Source organism: Hypomesus nipponensis, chromosome 7 (genome assembly GCF_054491055.1).
Source record: "Hypomesus nipponensis isolate SF chromosome 7, ASM5449105v1, whole genome shotgun sequence".
Taxonomy (NCBI): domain Eukaryota; kingdom Metazoa; phylum Chordata; class Actinopteri; order Osmeriformes; family Osmeridae; genus Hypomesus; species Hypomesus nipponensis.
Window position 1 is genome coordinate 14,179,193 of NC_140367.1, and position 13,581 is coordinate 14,192,773.

Sequence of the window (13,581 nt, forward strand, 5' to 3'; positions counted from 1 at the left end):
AGGCCGATTTATACTTCTGCGTTTTTACGCACACGCACACGGGGAACGCCCTTTCCTTCAAGAAACGCCCTCTGTGTGTCTTCGCAGAGCCCTCGCAGAGCTCTGCGTGCGCCTCCTGATTTTCCTGACTATCCGTCTGTCTGTGCGTCTTTTTACGGATTGGCTATGATTGGTCCGTATTGCGTCAGTTTTACAACTCTTATTTCAGCTAAACAGTACATGTAAATCAGCATCTGAATTAAAATGTGACGAGAAAAGGACAGTGTAGTTGCTGAAAATGTGCTTATTTTATTGATGAAATGGTTCATTTGTAAATTTGCTCCGACTTTTCGATAACCTAACTAGCATTGCAGTGCAGCGTCATCTACTGTTCTGGCTGTGAATTGCTTTCAGCACGCAGAGCCGTTGTAGTAGTATAAATTCAACCAGTCCGTCCGACTCCGTCCGACTCCGTGCGTGCCTCTGTCCGTTAACGGAGACGCAGAAGTATAAATCGGCCTTTAGGATGAGGTAATACCAGAACAGGAAGTGGGCTGGTTAGCTATGTGTGTGCTACCTGAAAGGTACCTTGGAAAAAGTCAGTAAAGCAATTAAATGTGTAACAGAGTTGCGTCATTCTATTATTAAATATCAGTCTAGATATTACAATAGGCCTACAGTCTTTTCGCCCAAAATTAACACCTCAGCACATCCCCCCTCCTGCTAATTTAATTAAAGCACCATCTGTTTTTTCTGGCATTCTTTGGTTTGCGTTATAGCAATAGATCATGCTTGCAATTAATTTAAGTGTTTTTCAAGCACGATGAGAGCCAAAGTAGAATTTGGTTCTGAAGAAGCGCTGTCTGAAGTGGCATTCTTTGCACACACACACGACACACTCAGACAAATCCCAAATAAGAAAACATTGGTGAATGCCAGAATCTTTGTGAAAACTGCTTAAGTGGGATTTGAGAACAAATTAGTTCTTAAGAAAATTTGGTGAATGAGGCCCAATGTTTTATTATTTGGGATTTGTTCTTAGGTGAGAAAAGAATTTACGCACACCCAAGAGCACTCTTACAGACAATTGAGAGCTGACATGTTTGCGCAAAATAAGTAGTTTACCGTCCATTCTCATTTAAAATTGAATATTTTTCTCCTTTATAATTGTGCAACTATTAATTTTCATTATTTTACACAATTATGTTTGTTTTAATAAATACACACTACTTACACTTCAGCTCATTTGTAAAGCACTTTGAACTTTGTATGAATTGTGCTAGGCCTATATAAAAAAACTAGCCTTGCTTTGCCTTCAATTCACATCAATTATGTTAATAGTTAACCTTGCCATCCAATAATAAGTGACTTATTACGGTATTTATCGGCCCAAAGTAGGCTTATTCCGCACACTAGGACAACACCACAAAACTGCGTATTTATTGCTGCTGCTGCAAAATTTTGCAGATCGTGCCCTGAGGAGGGAATGCATATTCTGTGACCATAATTTATTTGCAGAATGACGAGTAGGCCTACAATTTGGGACTCTTTAGGCTACCGAGAGCAGTCTTCATTGATATTTGTAACAGTCAACTGTCTTCTAGGCTATGTTTTGAAATTGTTTTTTTTTTTACTTCTGAATTCAGATTAAACCATTTATTTTTCACTTAATCAGTTCTGCGCCCTTCTCCAGATACAGCGTTCACTGCATGAGTAATTGCATTCTGTGAATCGGTTTTATTTACTGCTCTGTATCCACAGCTGACACTATTAAATGTGTCGTTTGTCGCTAACTTCTTGCAGCTGTACCTCCACTTCAGAAAAACAAAAGTTTTTCTGTCTTTTGTCGAGGCCTGCACCATCTTTACCACGTCTTTTTTACATTTTTCTGAGTGTGCACACGGCCCTGCCATCTCATGCTCTTTTATGGGAATTAACCTATGCTAAATAGGAGCAATGGGGCACAAGCTTTCAACTTATGACATATTGGGATTCATCATTTTAAGAACACACCTGCGAACAATTTTGATGTTTAGAAACACGTCATGAATCACACACTTTTCTTAAGGCCGAATTATACTTCTCTGACTGTTACGGACAGACAGATGGAGTCGGACGGATTGGTTGAATTTATAGTACTCCAAAGGCTGTGGGTGCTGAAAACAATTCACTTCCAGAAAAGTCGGTGGCGCTGCACTGCGATGCTAGCTAGGTTATCAAAAAGTCGGAGCAAATTTACAAATTAGCCGTTTCTTCAATAAAATAAGCACATTTTCAGCAACTACACTGCCCATTTCTCGTCACATTTTCATTCAGATACTGATTTACATTTACTGTTTAGCTGAAATATTAATTGTAAACTTACAGAAATGGCGGTCAAAGGTTTCTGTTCGTCTTGTTGGTCACGGCAACCCCGCCCCTGACGCAAGCTGTTCTTAATACGGACCAATCACAGCCAAGGTGTAACCGTAAAATGACAGACGGATAGTCAAGAAAATCAGGAGGTGCACGTAGAGCTCTCCAAGGGGGCACGGAGAGGGCGTTCCTCGTCGGAGAGGGCAATCCCTGTGTCCGTCTCCGTAAAAAAGGAGAAGTATAAATCGGCGTTTAAAAACAAATATAAGAAATAACTTGGGAAGATATTGGTGAATGAGGCCCATTGACACTACTATTGGTTGGTTCTCTCAAAGTGAGAAACTTCAAATTGAGTAACATCTGTAGATACTTGTGTGGTACATGTGCAATTAAAAAATAATTTTACATTCGAATAAATATAATTTAAAGTTGAAGAATGGGTCTAATACAGCTTTTCTACTACTTTCTTCTTTTATTGAAATGATTTTACACAATTTTTCAGCATGTGGCATTCAGTTTTCCACAACTTAGAAAAGAGTTGCATTATTCTATGACATTAAGGGCATCTCTCCTCATGGTTCAACCAGAGAGGGTGCTGAAACAAAACAAGCTTCAAAAGACATGTCCCCCCCATCCAATTTGTAGGAAATACAACTACAACAAAAACTGACCGCAAACTAAGTTGCGGCCTGAACGCCTTTTAAAATAAAGCCTTAATAACTTCCCCATCTCAGACGTTTAGGTACCTCACATCAATCATTCTTACTACAGTTCCTAGTCAAAGGGCTTCCCTAGATTGTACACTGGAGGGCTCCGTCAATGCTACCTTTCCACCCAACCACAGCACCCCCTCCCTAGCCGTCGTGTTGGTGACCTTTGACCAGCAGCAGGGTCTGAGGAGCTCCGCTGTGACCGCTTAGACAGTTTGGGCACAGTTGGCACCGCAGCGTCCAGGGTGATGCCTTGTCATGAGAACTGGATCTGCTGCACGCCAGGAATCTGCTGAGTCAGACCAATATGTGAACACACAGCAGGGTGAGATCACTACTGCATCATGTCCGTGGAAATACAAACAATCACGTGCAAGTTCATTAAAACTGACTGGTCTGAGTAACATGGAGGAGGCAAGGAACACGTGTTTGGCTTATTCATTGTCAGGAAAGGAGTGAAGAAAACAAAGGACTGAGGAGATGGCTACAAGTGAAACTCTTCGTCCACTCGGAATTGTATGCTGACAATTGTGCTCAATCAACTAACTTCCAAACAGCAAGTTGTGGTTTCATAATTTTAACACTGCGATACTGCATCTTAAATGTTGGCTGATGTTAGCTTAAACGGTGCAACACAGATCTGTGTAGGATACGTTTAAAAGGTATGGATTTTAGGATTAAATTACTTTAAGATTTAGCATAACCCCAAAACATTTTACGGATGCATTGGGAGTATCCTGTGTGTTCATGTCAGTTGTTGTGTTTTAGTTTGATGGTACCTTCACTCACATCCTCCGGTATTGGGACAACAAGCATTAAAACAATATGGGGGCAGATTAGTATAAACATGCTTTTAAGGAGTCAGGTCAGTACCGTATATTTTTATAAATAAGCAGCATTTACTATAAACTGCACCCCACCAGAATGGGAGCTTTGTGTTTGTAAATCGGAGTATAAACTGCGCAGGAATATAAGCCGCACTTGATACAGGAACAATGATACCAATACTTTTAGGCATCCATTTCGGCGTCTCGCGCTCGCCATCCACTCAAAACGTAACGTTAGCCTACTACTCTTTAGCCGGCTCGCAAGCCCAAACAAGTGTGTACAGCGTGCCTGCTGTTTTGTTTCCAGTCTAGCTAGATCCGGTGTGGTGTTGTAGTCAATAGTTGTTGCAACAGCACGTGAAAAAAAACTAAAACGTTTGCTAGGCCAAAAAGAACGTTAAGCTCGCGATTACAAAATTGGCGCCCTTAAAGTGGGTTTGTGTTGACGCTGTTAATAACGCGTTTAACTGAGTTAACTAATATTTACCTTTAGAGGAGTGAGTTCTAAATATTTCTGACTGTCTCCAATGCGTGTTATTTTTCAAAACTGTAGCTAGCTAGCTTTAGTTAGTTTCCAGGCTAAGTTAGCGAGCATAATACTGGTAGCAATGCTACTACCATGCTAGCAGACATCCACACCTGCAAAAACTAATTTCAGGGAGGTGGCTTTACTGGCTACGCATATATACAACGTTATGCTGTGAGACCAGCATTCGAACGATCACATGTGCGACGCTATTCCTGAACAGGTTCAATAGCATTCACAAAAACAGTGCTTCTACTGTTGTTGTTGTTATAAAAACTTCTAAATATAAACCACACCACCACAAGAACAATTTCAATTCGAGTTATAAACCGCGGTTATATTTCCGAAAAATACGATAGTGGTCTGAGGAGCCATTTTTGAACTAATGGGACCAGTGGTGTTGGGGATTACCTGTTGATATGAGGTGGTATACACCATGACGTTTTGTTGCTGTCCATCCGCCGTTATGATGCCCGCAGGCAGAGTGTTTGCTGAAGACAGAAAAAAATAGATTTTCTCCAACAGAATCCCAATGGCCACAATATTTGGTGTAATAAGCAAGGATAGCGGGAAAACCTATGCAGTATCTGTGTCAGAGAAATATAAAGATTTGGGAACACGTTCGGAGCGAACTGTCGCCCGTCCACTTACTGAAGCTGTCGTCTGCTAGCTCCTCCCCCAGGCCTTCTCCAACAGACACACCTGGCATGCCCTTCTCCCCCTTCATTGCCTGAGACAGCAGGAAATTGTCAGTTTACATTTACATTTATTCATTTAGCAGACGCTTTTGTCCAAAGCGACTTCCAAGAGAGAGCTTTACAAAGTGCATAGGTCACTGATAATAACAACAAGATAACCCCCAAAGCATTGCGGGTAGCCAAAACAAGAAGTACACATTGTGAACAACCAAAAAATAAGTGCTAAAGGGAGGAAACCATAAGAGCATGTAGTTAAACAAGTTACAATTAAACAACATGAAACTCTAAGTGCAAGTGTACCTGTAGGAAAACAATAAAAATTAACTAAAGATTAACTAAAATAGAAAACAGTTTAAATCAGCTACCACTACCAAACAGTTAGCTCCAGTGCAGAAAACACCAGTGCATGGTGTGTCTCCTCACTCAGGCTCACCTCTCTGAACTTCTGCAGGTAGAGTTTGAGTGGCTCCACATACATGTCGAAGCCTAGAGTGGACATGGCGAACAGGATGTCCTCTCCATTGATGGTCTTCCTCTTCTCCTGGTGGCAGCGCTCGCTGGCCTCGGAGGTAATGAAGCTGATGAACTCGCTGACGCACTCCTGCACACACTCCTTTGCATCCTTCGCTATCTGTAACACACACACCAAAGACCTTTGAGGAAAGAACGGTAATGAAACGATTCAAATATGTCTGGTGGCCACGCCTCAACTTCTGCTCTGTCTAACACAGTTTACCTTTCCTGTCTGTGGAACAGCATTCTTCATGATGCGGGCAACATTAGCAATAGGTAGATAGATGTCCTGCTCCCGGAAGTTCTCTTTGATGCTACCATCATCATGGTCATTCAAGCCCTCTTCTCCATCATCTTCACCAGACATATAGGAATGCAAACATAATATTAAAAGTACGTTTATCTTTTGGGAACGTGACTAAGGCCACTTCCTTTAAAGCCACAGATATTCAAATGCATCTCAGATAGAACAAAGTCGAACTCAAACAATCCTTGGAAACTCACCATCGGGGGACTGCAAGACGTAATGACTTCCAGCCATGTACTCTCCACTGATACCCAGCTGAGAGGTGTCCGTCGTAGAGCCGTCTCCGTCCATGTCACAAGCTAGCTACCTACTACAAGAACATATAAAGAAAGAGTTGTTACAGTAGTGAGCTAGGCTAGCTAGCTAACGCTAGATCTAGGTTAGCTGCGACAGGCGAGGAACTTGGTACTGTACAGTAGACTAAGTAGGACGCTATGGGAAATTTTTGATAAAAAAACAGTTCGACGTATGAGAAATTGTGAAAAAAAAGGCACCAATAAGATAGGTTAGCTGTTTCGTAGGTGCTAGAATTCAACAATGATAGATTGATAACGTGAAAAGACTGTTTATGAAAATATCTCAAGTCACTTCGCATTGCATTTCACGCGCGTCAACAAAAGGTATCGTTAGCTAAAATAAGCTAACCTAGCATTTCAGAGCACAACACAAACATACCACCACAGTCAATACTGGCGAGCTAGTTAGCAAAGCTTGCTAGCTGGCAAACCAGCCATTAATTGTATTGTGTAACGTTACCTGTTGCAGATAATCAATACTTGAACAAACGTTTCTAGTATGCTATCCATTGCAAAAGTTCGTATTGCAAGCAGTCTGACAACTTGCGCTAAGAACTGCCATTGTTGCTATACGATTCTGGCCTGTTCACGCAGAGCAGGACAAGGCTCGGCCTTAAGTATAATTAATGTTTTTAGCGATAATTAGCCCACTACCTACTTCCTGCCATTCACTGCTCATTCACATAGACTACAAATACAAATCTGTCAGAGACGGACATTTCCATTCGAGCTAACGAGAAACTGGTTAGCAATCATTGGCCGGAGCCCGACACAAACCTGCAATGAAGCCCTGGTTGGTTACCTTCTCAAAACGGCCGTTTGGTTGGACAGAAAATGGCTGCGAAAGAACCAGTCCTCGGCCGTCCTCAGGACAGAAGTCGAATGCTGCACCGTACCTTCCAACCGCAAGAAGGCTGTTAAACTAAGTATACAACCGCCCCTGGTACAATACAAAATAAATGCATAAGCTGCTCCATTTGGGTGGGTTTCTCATATACTCATAGGAATTCAGAATTCAATGTGACAATATAGGTTATTAATTGAATATTGTGTTACAAAAAAAAGAGAAAACAGTGGTTCTATATCAAACCTATATTGAGCCTGTGGTCTATCAAAGCGTAACTCACACTAGCCAAATCTAGACCAGCCAAAGCAGCAGCAGCAGTTTATGAATGAGGTTATCAGAGTATGCTTTTTTTCTGTCCAAAATCTTTTGTAAGTACACAACTTCAGGTTATAGGTATGCGTGTTTGTGAAATTAACTTGTCATTTGCATACTGTCTCGTATCCCTGGTCTAAGATCAGACTCAAGGTTAGACATGGAGCAAAAGTGTCCTTCCTCAGAGTAGTAACCTGCTAGTCATTGGAGGAGGATCCGGGGGTCTGTCTATAGCTAAGGTTTGTCATGACAAAAACAACACACTACTCTACTTCATGGCAGTTTATTTAACTGCTCACTCTCACAGTATATCTATTTTAAACTGCTTTCCCCCCACTACCAGTGTATATTCCTCTAAACTTCTTAAATTATAGTATTTGTTTGACTTACTGCATTGCCATGGTCATCTTTACTTTAACAATCCCCTTTAACTTCCTGTTAAACTGTGTCACTAACTGTGACAGTCTCTAGACTGACCTGTGTAATTACTGCTAATCGGTCCAATGCGTAGGCCTACATACCACGAGCCAACTAAAAATTATTGTGAATGATTTCTCTCATAAACTGCTGAGAAAGTGAAAATAAGATGGAGAATGCAGATTGGTAAGATCAGAGACTTCAGATCCCTGTATCTCTCTTTGTACTGAAAGGTAGTTTTGTTTTCCTCCCAGGTGGCTGCTGGCTTTGGGAAGGAGGTGTTGGTCCTTTCTTTTGTGGCTCCTTCACTTCAGGGCACCAAATGGGTGCCCTCTCCCCTCTCTCCTCCCCTTCTATCCTCCTCGATTCTCTCTATTCCCCTTCCCTTCTCCCCACTCCCTCATTCTTCTTTCGCATCCAGATCTTTGGGGTGTCAGTGGCAGTATGGGCAGGGTTTCCAGGAAACTGCTGCACCAGGCCTCCTTTCTGGAAAAAGCCCTCCAAGACTCCCAGAAGTATGGCTGGAAGGTTAAGGAACAAGGTGTCTCATTCAGTGTTTGTTACTTACATAGGGATGTGGTGATGATAGTCAAATTAGCATGTTTGCACATACTAGGCATGCTAAGGCTACGTGTACTAATGTATACATTTTTATATTTATATTTTGTTCATTCAGAAAACGCTTTAAAGCAAAGTGACAAAAACTGCATAAGGGAAGTGCAGCAGAAAATGAAGAGCTGGAATTGCACATTTCTAACAGTGTTACAGCTGTGGATACTGTACCTCTGTATACCCCACAGATGCACAACTTCCCATACAGAGCCTCGATGACTTGCCATTAGATGTTTTAAATGTTCTCTCTAATTCTAGTGATGTGTTGGGTGTGTGCTGTTGCTATGTTGTGTTGCATGAATGGGCTTAACTGATGGAGGCAGTACAGGGGCAGGTGGAGTATGGGTGCAGAGAGCTCCAACAGGATCTGAGGGAGAGTGGTGTTTCCTTCCTGAATGCCCGGGAGAGATAGTAGGGCCACACAAGGTTCAGGTGGGTGTCTATGAGCTCGGATTGGGGTGGGGGAATAAGGGTGAATTAGGGTCATGGTGTGAACAATTCCTGGGTGTTGTCCTGTCAGGCGACCAACGTCAATGGAAGAAAAACAATGCACACGGCAGAGACTCTGATAATCGCCACAGGATGCAGACCTCACTACCTGAATATACCTGGAGAAAGAGAATGCTGCATTACGAGGTACACACTCACAAACACAATCCCACACTGTTTATCCTGTCTTTCTCTCTGTTCTTCTCTCTCTCCCTATCTCACCTCACCGCTGTGACACCTCATCCTTTCCCCACCCCTCTCCCCCCTGTCATCGTCAGTGATGACCTGGGGTCTCATTTATAAAACTGCGTAGGATTCTTACAAAAATTGTACGTACGCCATTTTAGGCTTTTGGGCGTACGTACAATTTTTGTAAGAATCCTACGCAGTTTTATAAATGAGACCCCAGGTCATCACTGACGATGACAGGGGGGAGAGGGGTGGGGAAAGGATGAGGTGTCACAGCGGTGAGGTGAGATAGGGAGAGAGAGAAGAACAGAGAGAAAGACAGGATAAACAGTGTGGGATTGTGTTTGTGAGTGTGTACCTCGTAATGCAGCATTCTCTTTCTCCAGGTATATATATATATATACACCTCATGAATGCTAATCCAGTATATTAATAACCCTGGCATGCGATTGTTCTTTACGGTGAATCATGGCGCATGACAACTTCTCAGACACTGTTAGCCTATTGGCGGAGGCCCGAAAACCACATTTTGGTGGCCGTTGGATCACCAATAAAAAAAACAGTGCGAGTGGCGTCTACTGTGCCAGTGATACCACAAGTCGAGATACAATTTGAAGTCTATTGAAGTCTGGACTGATAACGAGGACGTAGAGTGTAGCAATTGCGCGGGAGCTTAACGACTGTATTTCCAGTTTTTGACATGATGATACATTAACAGTATTAAATAAATGTATTTAGTTATACAATGTCTTCTGCAATTATCTAAAGGTAGGATATGTGATGTTATCCTGTATTCCATGCAGTCGGGCTCGGGCATCTCCCCCTCCTACATCCCGCAGTGGACAATCTGATGGTGAGACATACAGACAGAATGTTGATTTAAAATTTGAGTTGGATTGTACAAGGTGTTTATGGAACAATTATCACTCAGTACAAGCGCAAACAACAGTGCTGGATTCAATCTTCATAATAAAGATGAAATCGAGTGAAAAAAGTGTGTGAGGAAAACAAAATATATAAATATTAGAGTAATGTTCTTCCCACATTCACTTTCTACAGTCTGACTACAGTACATCTGTGTCGCCAATTCCAACTGTTTCCAAAATGTGCGTAGGCCTATGAGAGGGTCAGAGTTTGCGTGGAGGACCGCACATTCTCCCGTCAAGTTTGTTTTTTATAAATCACAACCTTTGCGTGGAAAGTGGCATATGCACATTTTCAGCCCCGTTTTGTGCGTGTGCAAGCTTTATAAATGAGACCCCAGCTCTTCCTGCCACACTCTCCAGGACGGACCCTGATGGTCGGTGGGTCTGACGCAGCCATGGAATGTTCAGGTTTTCTGTCCAGCTTGGGCTTCCAAGTCATTGTCATGATGACCTCAGGCGTGCTGGCAGGGTTTGACCACAAGATGGCGATCAAGACAGATAATCATATGCTGGTGCATGGAGTCCGCTTTCTCCATTGCTACGCTCTAACAAAGGTGCGGAGTGGGAACGTGGAAAGGGTGGGATTAAATGTTTGGAGTCATCTCCTTTTAACTCAAATGTGTGCATGTGTGTTGGAGGGGGCATTAGGTGGAGAAGGTGGAAGTTGGCAGTCCTAGGAGGTTGAAAGTGACAGCTGTCTCTACTGATGGAACATAAACATAACAGAAGGAGTTTAACACAGTGAGTGAGCTGTAAACCTCAGTAATACATTTATATTGCATGAACTTACTGGCCATGGTATGTGTGTGTGTAGGTTCTGCTAGCCGTAGGGAGAGACGGTAATAATAGTGAAATTGGTCTTGAGTGCATAGGAGTGAAGTTCAACCAAGAGTGAGATGTAGTCATTTAGATTGAGACATTGCTTGTGTCTGGTTTAATCTTTGTGCGCGTGTGTGTGACATGTAGTCGCGCTGTTCATCAGAGTCACTTATACCCCAGCTTTACCCACACCGGGCTCTGACCTCAGGACCTCTGACTCGCAAGCGCAACTACTAACCAGCTACTGACATGGGTGGACTGCTCTAATACTGAGGACTGAGTTTTACCAGTTCCGGAAACCTAACCGGAAATGCAATACCAACTACATCCACCGGGGCCGTTGCTTCAAGCCGAGGGGCGAGGGGTGGGGGCTTGAGTTAGAGTATAGAAGTAATTTTGTGGCTGTAGGGCCTACTTAACGTTATTGAAAATGAATGACTCCGGACCAAGCCCCCACCCCTCGCCCCTCGGCTTGAAGCAACGGCCCCGGTGGATGTAGGTGGTATTGCATTTACGGTTAGGTTCCCGTGTCTTCCGGACGTTTTTATTCTATTAACTCCAGTCAACATTTACAAAACTATCTCCCCCAATCATTTTTGTTCGATTCTCGAACCTGGCTCATACTACTAGCTTTTTCATAGAATAATCTTTCCTGATTTTTGCTAAGTTTGAAACCAATCCGAAATGGGTAAACAAGCACCCCATTTATTTGCCCACGTCAATAAAAGTTGCCTGCAAATGTGCTCGCGGATACTAAAAGGGCACGAGCACAAAAGTTCACATTGGCCGATAGCCGATTTACATTGAGCTGAATGAGCCATAGACTTATATTGAATGAGCACAGGGAGAAATGGCTTGAGTTGCCTGCCTTGTTGTTGCAAGTTTAGCAAATCATTGTCACACATACATGAAATGTTGTTAATATAGTTTATTCCCGTTATTTTAAAACAGATTTGGTTTTTCGTAAAAACGTTCATGACATGATGGCAAATATATTATGTTAAGCGCGAGCATAGATTGGTGACATGTCTATCTGGAGCAAAGACGAAGATTATTACTTTAACTGTTAACCACAATAGGAAATGATATATGTTTCAATAATATTAGTTTTGCTTTCAGAAGCTTTTGTTAAACACACCCATTATTCTTTTTTTGATCGTGTCATCAAGCCAGACTGCTTTTGTGGGACAATGAAGGTCCTCAGTGACTATGTTTCACCCCCGCTTAGGCTACATCTGATGGAAATGTCTTGTAGCCGATATGGTTCTATGAATATGCCCCTTTCAAAGGCAAATGTTCAATAAAGTATATTTTAGACACACTTCTCAAGCTTTTATTTATTACATTATTAACACGTCTTGTTAGATCACGTTATATCCATTAATAGACGTTTGGTTTTCTAGGTTGAGCATGTAAAACACTCGGTCGCATTTCTACACTGATGTGATATTGAAGGCAGTGTGAATTTCGTGGCATTTCGTTTGAATATAAAGTTGACAGTAAGCTATGTTAAGTCTGCATTATGGAAGATTTCGGTTACCAAAATAACTATTAAGCTTTCTTTGCCTGGCGAGAACAACGACGGAGCTGTTCATGTTAACAGTTTATTTCATCCGATACAATGCGTTGGAAATCATACTCATATCACGAAGAAAAAAAGCAACATGTGATGAGTTCCATCTAGAATAGCCCTATATTTAGCCCTATAGCCTATTTCTAAAAAACATTTCCGTTAAGTTTGCATCATGTGTCTGATTCTTATCGGACTTGTACCACATTCTGCCCAGTGCCCGTAGATTCTGCAACTGCAATGCCTTAGCTCACACGCTCGTAACCATATAAATCTATGCTCGCGACTGGTTGTCGCAAAGTATGACGTGTACAGCTAGTTGCAAGCGTGCACGAGGTCTCGGAGCTAGGGAAAAAAAAAGAGCCACTAGGCGCGTTCGACTTCATGCAGCTCCGGCGGCGCCGACAGTCGGCTGCAGTCGGCTGCCGTAAACTAAGAATGCCATTAGCTGCTTCAAGTCGGCCGGGCTGCAGGCAGCTGCAGGCGACACCGGCACTGCATGAAGTTGAACGCACCTACTGTTTATAGCTAGACCGGAAGACACGGAAGTGGAAAGATGGCCACGTCCAGTCAAACGCTCTCGCTTGCCTCACTGCGCCACTGAGCACTTTTCATAGAAATTAATGGGGACGCCATCTTGGAAGACAAAAGTAGCTTACTCTAGTTATATTAACTCTATGCTCCGGACCGGACTTCAGACGTTCTCATTTCTCAAATTCTGTCAGATATCCTCACCAAACTCCTTTTGAGAGGAGAACTTTAGTGGAGAAAATAAAAATAAAAGTTTGGCCCAACCTGACATCAAAATTACACAACAGGCGAGCGACAAGGGTAGAGGTAAATCATACACAGAGGTTTCTCCCACGATAAGCTACAACAGAAAGGTCTGGCTAGCTGGATGCAGTCATGTCAATGCCTTATTTTGCTTCCTGTGCTTGCTTTTTATAACATTTGGAACAGATACAGCATGGACTGTTACAGGAGTTAAGGACATTAAACATTTATCTGGGAAAACAAAACAAGTGCACAAAGGCACACATGGAGAACACAATCAAGGTGGACATGCTAGGCAGAGACAATCGCTATTGCGACTGGACGAAGGTCACCGGATTGATGTGAGGAGAAACAACGAAGAAGTGGATAAGAACAGGCACGTTCTATCAAAGATAATTGATTGTGTTAAATTCAT

The 13,581-nt window shown here is 42.5% G+C and overlaps 2 protein-coding genes and 1 long non-coding RNA gene across 7 annotated transcripts in view; 1 reads left to right on the plus strand and 2 right to left on the minus strand.

Annotated features, from left to right (window-relative positions):
• Positions 1 to 2,786: 2,786 nt before the first annotated feature.
• On the minus strand, positions 2,787 to 8,048 carry nfyba (nuclear transcription factor Y, beta a). 4 transcript variants are annotated; one of them, XM_084701182.1, is made up of 7 exons: positions 7,014 to 8,048; positions 6,113 to 6,225; positions 5,832 to 5,962; positions 5,529 to 5,726; positions 5,049 to 5,127; positions 4,809 to 4,888; positions 2,787 to 3,336 (listed from the first exon to the last, which is right to left on the minus strand). In XM_084701182.1, exons 2-7 carry the CDS (start codon positions 6,204 to 6,206, stop codon positions 3,301 to 3,303), a joined length of 618 nt encoding a protein of 205 aa, XP_084557308.1. In that variant the 5' UTR covers positions 6,207 to 6,225; positions 7,014 to 8,048; the 3' UTR covers positions 2,787 to 3,300. The 4 variants fall into 4 exon arrangements, with proteins under 4 accessions (XP_084557308.1, XP_084557310.1, XP_084557307.1 ...); XM_084701184.1 differs by having other exon boundaries at positions 2,787 to 3,333; positions 6,989 to 8,048; XM_084701181.1 differs by having other exon boundaries at positions 6,989 to 8,048.
• LOC146276905 (thioredoxin reductase 1, cytoplasmic-like) overlaps positions 7,472 to 13,581 on the plus strand; it is an 81,058-nt gene continuing 74,948 nt past the window's right edge. For both annotated transcript variants that reach the window (XM_084701185.1, XM_084701186.1), the window contains exons 1-6: positions 7,472 to 7,609; positions 8,042 to 8,831; positions 8,920 to 9,035; positions 9,881 to 9,930; positions 10,364 to 10,557; positions 10,652 to 10,744. In XM_084701185.1, the coding sequence (XP_084557311.1) occupies positions 8,700 to 8,831; positions 8,920 to 9,035; positions 9,881 to 9,930; positions 10,364 to 10,557; positions 10,652 to 10,720 (561 nt within the window). In that variant the 5' untranslated portion in view covers positions 7,472 to 7,609; positions 8,042 to 8,699 and the 3' untranslated portion in view covers positions 10,721 to 10,744. The remainder of the gene's footprint in view (positions 7,610 to 8,041; positions 8,832 to 8,919; positions 9,036 to 9,880; positions 9,931 to 10,363; positions 10,558 to 10,651; positions 10,745 to 13,581) is intronic.
• LOC146276906 (uncharacterized) overlaps positions 9,771 to 13,581 on the minus strand; it is an 88,963-nt gene continuing 85,152 nt past the window's right edge. The window contains exon 3 of the long non-coding RNA XR_014762429.1: positions 9,771 to 9,924. This is a non-coding gene — a long non-coding RNA (uncharacterized LOC146276906). The remainder of the gene's footprint in view (positions 9,925 to 13,581) is intronic.